Source organism: Monodelphis domestica, chromosome 2 (genome assembly GCF_027887165.1).
Source record: "Monodelphis domestica isolate mMonDom1 chromosome 2, mMonDom1.pri, whole genome shotgun sequence".
NCBI classification, from domain to species: domain Eukaryota; kingdom Metazoa; phylum Chordata; class Mammalia; order Didelphimorphia; family Didelphidae; genus Monodelphis; species Monodelphis domestica.
Genome location: NC_077228.1, coordinates 180,992,384 through 181,002,126, shown reverse-complemented (window position 1 = coordinate 181,002,126; position 9,743 = coordinate 180,992,384). Strand labels below are relative to the sequence as shown.

The 9,743-nt window shown below is 42.3% G+C and overlaps 1 protein-coding gene across 6 annotated transcripts in view; it reads right to left on the bottom strand.

Annotated features, from left to right (window-relative positions):
- Positions 1 to 1,300: 1,300 nt before the first annotated feature.
- The window catches only part of SEPTIN4 (septin 4), a 54,016-nt gene continuing 45,573 nt past the window's right edge, over positions 1,301 to 9,743 (bottom strand). For 3 of the 6 annotated variants that reach the window (XM_056814217.1, XM_056814218.1, XM_056814213.1), the window contains exons 6-10: positions 4,282 to 4,416; positions 4,032 to 4,149; positions 3,821 to 3,922; positions 2,922 to 3,018; positions 1,301 to 2,815 (exon numbers count right to left, since the gene is read on the bottom strand). In XM_056814217.1, coding sequence (XP_056670195.1) covers positions 2,448 to 2,815; positions 2,922 to 3,018; positions 3,821 to 3,922; positions 4,032 to 4,149; positions 4,282 to 4,416 — 820 coding nt within the window. In that variant the 3' untranslated portion in view covers positions 1,301 to 2,447. The remainder of the gene's footprint in view (positions 2,816 to 2,921; positions 3,019 to 3,820; positions 3,923 to 4,031; positions 4,150 to 4,281; positions 4,417 to 9,743) is intronic. The other 3 variants (XM_016430323.2, XM_056814215.1, XM_056814216.1) reach the window with 2 other exon arrangements.

Sequence of the window (9,743 nt, the reverse complement as noted above, 5' to 3'; positions counted from 1 at the left end):
TAGCACCTGCCTTTCAGGGTTGTTGTGAAGATCAAATGAGACATTGGTAAAAAGCACTTAGCACAGTGTCTACTAGGCACGGAGAAGGTGCTAGCCATATCTATCCTTATTCCTTCCCTACCTCCCTTACCTCAGCTCTCCCTCTACTTCTTCATATTCTAGCCCTTACATTGCAGTGCCAAACCTCCATAGAGCTGAGCTAAATTTGATAAGTCTTGCCCTGGGGCAGGGATACTAGATGCAAGAAATGGAAGATTTTCTGAGCAGCCACCAGAAATGTGCCCAGAACTGAGGCATCCACATTTTTGGCCCCAGGGTGCCCTACTCCCAACCCAGGCGGAGAGTCCTCACCTGCAGGATTCACACCAACCTAACCTGGGCCTCCCTCCTCAGGATTGGGGGATGGAGGTGGGGAACAGCCTGGCAGTGAGAGAAGAAGGAAAGGAGAAGCAAGAATAAGCAGTCATGCTTTACAAGCTAGGCTTATGAGGTGTGTTCCTCTGCAGTGGAGCCTGGCACTGAGCCTTCACTGTAATGTATATAGCTTGATCCAGCACATAATACTGTCAGGAAAACCAGACTTTCCAACTTTAAATATGTATTATAAAAACTAATGACATGTAAAAGGATGGTATCCACATTGAGAGAAAGAACTACGGGAGTAGAAATGCAAAAGCAAAACATGACATCACTTATCACATGTATATATGGGTGTGATTAGGGGTTTAGGCTTTAAGAAACCACTATAGCAAAAATGAATAATACGGAAATAGGTATTCAAGTGATAACATTTGTACAACTCAATGGAATTGCTCCTTGGCTCTAGGAGGGGGAAGGAAGTGGGGAGGGAAAGAAAATTAATCGTGTAAACATGGAAAACTATTTAAAAATGGTGCCATCCCTCCAAGCCTCACTATGGTAAGTGTGGGAAGACCTTCAATTTCTAGAAAACTAGTCAATACTGACAGGTTCTTAGGTATGACCCGGTGATCATCATAGACTAAATTTGGTCACTAGGTGACCAATTTTTTCAGCCCTAGCAACTTGTAAAAAATACCAAAGCCAGAAAGTGGTTGCTTATGAATGTGTTGGGGATATCCACATTGATGAAATCATTTTTAAAAAATTAGAATATGGTTATTTAAAAGTCCTTTGTTGTACATTATCCTTTTCCCCAAGTGACATTACCCTTGACTTCCTACCTCTAATCCTAGTAGGCCCAAATTCCCAGTCAACCTTCAGGCTACAGCCTGAAAAAGCTGAGCTTAGAAAAAGGAGAGTACAGTTGTGGAAGCCAAGGTCAGATTCCGATTCGTTAGACTTTATTTCTTATGAGTCTCTAGGGAGGCAGCAGGGACATAAGGCGAAGTGGCAGTAGCTTGAGGGGCCAGAGCAGATCAAGAGCTGGGAAGGGCCAGGAGAAAGAGGAGGAGACATACATCCAAAGAAAGGGAACTAACAGTTCTTCTTCTGTTTCTGGAGTTTATACAGCATCTCCTGCATCCTTCGCAACTGAAATAGATAAGCACATTGAGCTGAGCCCTTATTTTTGGAGTTCCTCAAAGTTCTGCTTCCACAAACCAGATCCTTCATGGCCACATAGCTCTAGAAGAGAATTTAGAGACAATCTTGTCCACAGTTCTCAGAGACTAATCCCTAAAATCTTTTCAAGGGGTCTATGAGGTTTCAAAACCATTGTAAAAATGCTAAGATGTTTTAGTTTCCAAATATAGTAAATATTGATAGATATAATCCACAAAAATATATTGGGGGTGGCAAGTCAGTCATTTTAAGGAATTCTGAGACCAAAAGTTTGAGAACTACAGTTCTAGACCTAGCCCTTCACATAACTCTTAACAAGATATCCTGTTTTCATGGCAATACACACACACACACACACACACACACACACACACACACACACACACACACCTTACTCCCCAATGCAAACCAATGCATGACCAGAAGGTTATTTGGGAAGATCACTGCTAGAGAGTGGAGGGTTCAAGGAGGGGGTCTGATAGCTTCCTATTTTAACTATCCTTGATAGACTCAGATGTTCTTATGCTCTTGAAGGATTACTAGTGCTATTGGGCCCTCTATATGTTATCACTTTGGGGTAAACCCTGGTTTTGCAGAAGCCTAATTTTGGTTTTCACATATGAGGTAAAAGACCTAGCAAAAATTTATCAGAAGTGGTACAGCGTCTGAACCTTTCCACTATTTCCATGAAATTTAGCACTGGTTTGCAGGGGTGTGTGAAGGGGTTTTGGAGAACGATATTGAAGACCCTTGCCTTGGATTTGTACTACCTTGAATGACAACCCAACCCCTTCATCCCATCCTGCCTCTTACCTCCTCATCTTTCTCCCGGAGCAGCTTCTCAGTCTCTATATCAATCCCAGGCAGGAATGCTGGGATGGTGAAGTCAGTAACATTGTCCCGAGTCAGCTTGCTGAGAGGTCAGGGGAAATGGGTGCCAATGAGGGCAAGGAGACTCCAGGGCCCTGCCTGGATTCGGCCCTAGGGCCTGAAGGAGCAGGAGTGGAGGGTCTGCTCCCATCCACACCTGCCAACAGCTCTGCTTGGGCTCCTGGGGTTGGCTCTTCCCTTCCCGTCTGCCCTCCCCCTGGGCCCCCTTCCTGGCCATACTTGCGAGTTCTTTCCTTCACCACCATTCGAGTCATGCTCTGGATACATTGTGCCCGATAGTTCTCATAATGTATTTCCCTTGTCACATCCTTAAGATCCTGCATGTGAGTGCGTACCAGCATGGTCCTCAGCTTCACAAAATCGCAATGCCCCGGATTTTCCACTGCATAGCAAGGCTGGGAATCAGCCTAGGTTGGGGCCAGGGGGAGGCAACTAAGGGTAAGGAAGAACCCTCCCTTCCCTGGCCCCACAAATCTCCAGAGTTTTACCTTCTACAATACCCCAGGGATAGAGCCGTCCTCGAACACGCCGCCCTTTGGCCTCCACCACTGTGTTGCTGCCAATGACAGCAAAAGGGATACTGTCCTGGAAGAAGGCAGGGTTCCCATTAGTGCCCAACCAAACCTGCCTTACCTCTGAGGCCTCACCTACCCTTCTGACCAGAGCACTTTAATCTCCAAGTATCAGGACCTGGTAACCAGCCTCTAAGATAATCTTGAGTCCTTCAGAGCTGTGCTGGAGCCAGTTCATACTGGCTGGTGAGAGCCAATTGTTAAATTTTCAGTGTGACCATTTTCAGTTGTCGTTCTCAGTCATGTCCAATTCTTCAAGACCCCATTTGGAATTTTCTTGGCAAAGATACTGAAGTAGTTTGCCATTTCCTTCTCCAGATCATTTTATAGATGGAAACTGAGGCAAATAGGGTTAAGTGACTTGCCTAGGGTCACACAGCTATTAAATAGTCTGAGGCCAAATATGAACTCAGGAAGATGAGTCTTCCTGACTCCAGATATGGCACTCTATCTGCTGTGCCACCTAGCTGACCATTTACAACTTGGAAATTGGCAAATGCTACAAATCAGGACTTGATTTATGCTTTGTTGATTGTCTAGACTTAAGAAAGTAATGGAGAAAGTGTTAATAATGCAGATTACATTTTAAAATGTGTCTGTGTACATTCTCCCACCCACCCATCCAAGAAAGCAGATTGTTAAAAATTTACCAGGGCATCACTAGTCCTTCCCCACCCCAACTGCTCACTCTGCCACAAACCTACTCTTCAGTCCAGGAGAAATGGGATGGGCTAACTAGAATGAAGGAAGAAAGGGAGTTTCTGAATAGGACAAGAGGTGCCTAGGCTAACTACACTCATCTCAAGAGTCTCCACCTTCAGAGTCTGGTCCTGTAACTTGAGTTCCTCATCTTCATCGGAGTCACAGGCTGGGAACTGGTAGATCTGGATTCCAAAATGCTCAATTTCCTCTCGAATCTGAGCAAGAGCACAAGTTAGGATAGGAAAATAGAAGGGCATGTTTCCCAGAATCCATACTTCCCTTCTTATCCATCCCACCCACCAATGCCCCCACCATTTGCCTCACCTTTCGTTTCTTGTGCTCTACTTCATTGGGTGTCAGAGTGTCAGCCTTGGCCAAGATGGGCACAATGTTAACTCGATGATGTAGAGCCCTCATGAACTCCACATCTAAGGGTCGGAGCCTGGGACAGTGGGGAGAGGAAATGTGGCTGCGGGACCAATAGCTATACTACACCTCTCTCCACAATAACCTAGCCCCAGGGGACTCAAGTGTCAAAGGCCTTGCTCAATGTCCCCAAACAAAGGAAACATACCCATGGCCAAAGGGAGAGATGAAGTAGAGGCAGCAGTGCACCCTGTTATCCTGAATGTTCTTTCGATTGAGACCACTTTCATCCCGGAAATACTGTTCAAACTGCTGGTCGATATAATCTGCTACAGGCTTCCAGCTGGGGCAGGATGCACAGAAAAAAAGCATGGAGACTTCATGAACATTCACTGGTTCATGCATTCAACAAAAATGTATGAAATGCCTACTCTATACTGAGCATTATGTACACCCTGGGACTAATGGGAGCTCTACCTGAGTGGTCGGGAGGGGGTCACCCAAGGACCCACCTTGTGACTTACAGCAATGAGTCCCATTTTTGTTCCTTTGTATTCTGCTTATAATAAATTTTATTGGTTCTTATTTATTTGTTTTTATTTATTTATTTATTATTTATTGGTTCTAATTAAAAGCAAGCAGTATGGCGTAATGGATAGAGGACCAGCCTTGGAATCGAGAAGATTCCGTTTCAAAAACTACCTCTTACACATACTACCTGTGTGGTGATACTCAAGTACTTAGCCTCGAACTAGCCTAGGCAACTCCAAGACTATGGACTACAGATTCATAGTTAATCTGTATTGGTGGAGAGAGTTTCCATACTGAAAAACACATGACACCAATGGGATGACAGGTCTGCAGAAAATAACTTTATGGTCTCAGAAAAAAATAACTCAATCCAGGGCTGGGCATGTAGTAGGTATCTGGTATATATGGTTCTTGTTTGAAGAGGGTAGACAAGCAAAAAGAAAAGAAAGAAACTGAGCTGTCACAGAAAGACACCAATAGAGCCACTAAGGCCAGGTGAACTCTGAGCTATGTCCAGTTAAAAACATTGGTGACATGTTCATTTCCATCTTTGTGCCTTTACTCTCACTATTCTCTCTTCCTCATGGCCTCCTTTTACCCTATCCAGAACAATAGCAAATACTTAAATCACATTTGAAGATTTGGTTTACAAAGCATTAGACATACATGATCTCATAGAATCCTTACAACTCTGTAAAATAGGTAATCCAATCTGTCTTCATTTTATTAAGGAGGAAACAGACACAGAGAGGTTAGGATCTCAGGATCACAGTGCCAAAGGTGGCATTTGAGCAGAGGTCTGCCTAAATTATGGATATGATTCATTATACTAAACTACCTCTAAACATCCTCCAAAACCCAGTTCAAGTCTTACTTCCTCCTCACCTAATCTAATCTGAAAGGCTTCCCCACGCTTCCTCGTCCTATAAAATCTCATAGTACTCATGAATATAACCTGCAATTTGGCACTTAATTATATGTGATTTTTGTACTGTTTTCTAATAGTCTCATTGGTGTGGAAGTCATAAATTCTGGAGCTAGAAGGGACCTTAAATATCATCCAATCTAACTTCATCATTTTACAAATGAAGAAAACTGAGGCTTAAGAGATCAGGCACCAGAATCACAAGATTTCAGAATTAGAAGGGACCTCAGTGGCCATCTAATCCAATTCATGTCCAAAACGAATCCACCCATAACACACCAGATAAGAGATGGGCCAGCCTCTGTTTGAAGGCCTCCAATGAAGAGGGAGTCCACTACCTGCTAAAGCAAAGCATTTTACTTTGGGACAGCTCTAATTCTTAGGAAGTTTATCCTGACATCCAGACTACACTTGCCTCCTTGCTACTTTTATTCATTGCTCCTGCTTCTGACCTCTGGGGGAAAAGAGAATAAGTTTAAGCCCTCTTAATGTAGCAGCCCCTCATCAGCTATTCTTCATGAGTCTTCTATTCTCTAGATTAAACATTCCCAGTACCTTTCATATAGAGGAAGCAATCAAGGCCATGCTTTTTTTTTTTTAACCCTCACCTTCCATCTTAGTATCAATACTGTGTATTCGTTCCAAGGCAGAAGAGCTACCATAAAGGTTAGGCAATGGGAGTTAAGTGACTTGCCCAGGGTCACACAGCTAGGAAGTGTCTGATGTCAGATTTGAACCCAGGACCTCCTGTCTCTAGAGCTGACTCTCAAGCCACCTAGCTGCCCCCAAGGCCATATTTTTTTCACCATCTTTATGCCTTCTTCTAGATATTGTCCAGCTTATTAACATCCTTCTTAAACTGTGACCCTCATATATTCTAGACATGGTCTGGCCTGCCCTAAGTCACACTACCAGCCAATGGCAGGGCACAAATTCAATTCTAAGTCTTCTGATTCTCATTCTCCTTATCTCACACACTTTTCCTTGTCTCTCCCAAATAGACCATCTGCCATCTGCTCTTTATATCTCTTTACTTATCATGTACTAGCTCAGCCCTAACACAATACAAAGGGTGTAATATGTTCTCAAGGAAAAAAAATGCTTTTTGATTGATTGAGGAAAAGAATGAGAGGAAATAGGGATAAAGCCCATTATGAGGATAGGGAAAAAAGAGGGATAGCTTCAGGACATTTAGGCAAGTGTGGCACAGACAGAAATCTGTCCAGAACCAGAGCTGTGGAGAAAGTACCTAAAGTCTGGCTTGTTGTAACAAATTCATTGAACTCAAAATGGCTGTTATATGATCTCAATAATTTCACATAATGCACTCTGCAAACTTTAAAGCACTATATCGATGTTAGCTATCACTGACAGTTCCTATACTTGTTCCTGCATATACATATGGCTACAGGGTTTAGTGAAAAGAATGCCAGATTTAGAATTTGGAAAACCCTTTGAATCCAGTATCTGACACTGGCATTGTGACCATGGGCAAGTCACTTAATTACTCCCTGCCTCATCATCTGTAAAATGAGGATTAAAAATCCTTATAGAACCTACCTCATATGGTTGTTGAAAAGATCAAATGACAATTTATGTAAAGCATTTTGCAATCCATAAAACACTATATAAAAGTCATTTGATAATGTATCATCAACTTATTATATGCCTGGCACTGTAGGGAAATGTAAGGCCTGCCAGAGCTTCCAGAATAGGTGGCGAGGCAAATTGCATAGAGGTGAACCTAATAAGTAGTAATAATCAATCAATCCACATATCCCTCTGACATGTAACTGTAATTCATGCAAGTCATTTAACCCCTTGGAACTATGACCAATTCTTTAAGGCTACACACATTGCAGCAGAGATGCTTGCTTATATCAGTGGAGGGAGTTTTGTCACCAGCAAGTTCACTATACCAATGAAATCACAGGTTCTGTACGTACTCATCCCCCATTTCCTATGAGGGACTAGAGATACAAATACAAAAAATGGAACACTTCCTTTTCTCAATTTGCTTAAAGACAAGACAGGTCGAGCAGAGCTCTCAGAGAAGGGAAAATTATAGGGGGCCTGTGAGAATATATTGTATGTCTGAAAAACTGTGGAAGGGGCACAGCTAAGTGGCTCAGTGGGAAGAGAACCAAGCCTGGAGGTGGGTTCAAATCTGGCCTCAGATACCTAGCTGTATGGCCCTGGGCAAGTCACCTAACCCCAATGGTCCTTACACTTCTGTCTTAGACTTGTTACTAAGACAGAAAGTAAGAATTGTTAAAATATATATTATATATAGTGTTGTATAGAAAATATGTATATGCATATACACATTCCCTTCATTCCCATAAATATAACTAAATCTAAATATAACAGAAGTTACTAAAGTACCAGGAAAAAATAAGGATAGGCAAGGTCCTCACTCAAAAATCGTTAGTAGTTCCTTTTCCCATAGGATCAAATACAAACTTTTCAACCTGCCATTTTAAATCCCTTTATACTCTACCTTAGGCCTACATTTCCAAACTTATTTCATTATTACTTCCTTTCATAAACTCTCTCCTGCCTCCCTTCCTAGAATGCAATCCCTCCTTCCAAAGGGCCACTTAGAAATCTCTTCTTTTAAGAGAGGCTGGTACTGCCTCATCCATGATCCTGAAGTGGTTGCTATTCTCTCCCTCCTCAAATTACATTGTATTTATGAAGCTGTGTGAATAATGTATCCTTCAGAAGAAGGCAAGTTCTTCGAGAAGGGATTGTTTGCTTTCTGTCTATCTCTTCAATGAATTCAGTGCCTGGTTCACAATGTCCTTCTCCTTCCTTAACTCATAATATTGATGCTCACTCAAATGCTCTAACTTACCTGCTGCTGTTCCATAGTCTTCTCAATTACCACGACCAGTCATGCTCCTCCACTTCACTTAAGTTATATAGAGATAAAACCTTGGCTATCACCTTAACATCCACTTCTCTGTTGAAGAACTTTGAAATTCCTTTATTTGAGGATAATCTTTTATCATCCTAGCTTTCCCTATTGTCTTTTGACCCCTAACCCTGATCTTTATCCTGACCAGGATTCTCCATTCCTTCCACCCTTCTGTTCTTCTTTGCCAATCACTCCTGAACTGGATTCCTTCCCTATAGATAGTGGCACAGTAGATAGAAAGCTGAACCTGGAGTTATGAATACTTGAGTTCAAATTTGGTCTCAGGTACTTATTGTATAACTCTGGCCAACCTCTTTTCACCTCAATTTCCTCAACTATAAAATGGAGATAATAGCAACTATTTCAAAAGGTTTTATAAGGAACAAATGTGATTTTTTTAACTCGTCTGTCTTAGAAGCAATATTAAGGGGGAAAAAAGCAATACTAAGTATTGGTTCCAAGACAGAAGAGCATTATAAGCTAGGTAACTGGTAACTGGAGTTAAGTGACTTGCCTAGGATCATACATTAAGAAGTATCTGAGGCCAGATTTGAAACCAGGACCTCCCTTCTTCAGACCTGGCTTGCTATCCACTAAGTCACCTTGCTACCCCTGAGATAATATTTCTTTAAGTGCTCAGTATAGTGCCTGACACATATTAGATGCTATGTAAATGCTTGTTTTATTCTCCTTTCCCCTATCTCAAACCTTGGTAAACCAACTCAATTTACACTATCCTCTACCCTCTAATCCTTTGCCCTTTTGTCCAACTGTCTTGCTAATCCCACTACCCTTCTCCTTCACTCCTATCCTTGTGCTATGGAACAGAGCAAGAGAAAAAAACATGAAACCATGATGCCTGAGCTCACTTCAAATTTATCCTGTTTAATCATAAATGAACTCTCACTGCAGCAAGGCAAGGATTCTATTCCTCCCTAATCATGTCACTTTCCAACTATCCATAGAAACTCTTCCAAATCTTCCTGCCTCTCCTTAACCCTACCCCCAGGCTGAGGACCTTGCCTCATATTTCCTCCTCCCAAAAATGTGGGGCCATTCTTGGAGAGCTTCCCTTTCTTCCCTTCTCTCTACCTACCATTATTTGACACCTTCTAGCACTATCTCCTTTCACTCTGATCTTGTGTGAAGAGGAAACCAAAGCAAACTCCTCAACATGTACTCTTGATCTAGTCCCATCCCATATTCTCCAGAAGATTGTGCCCACTATCATCCCCATGTTCTCTCATCTTCAGTCTAATCTATTGGATCCTTCCCTGCTATCTACAAACATACC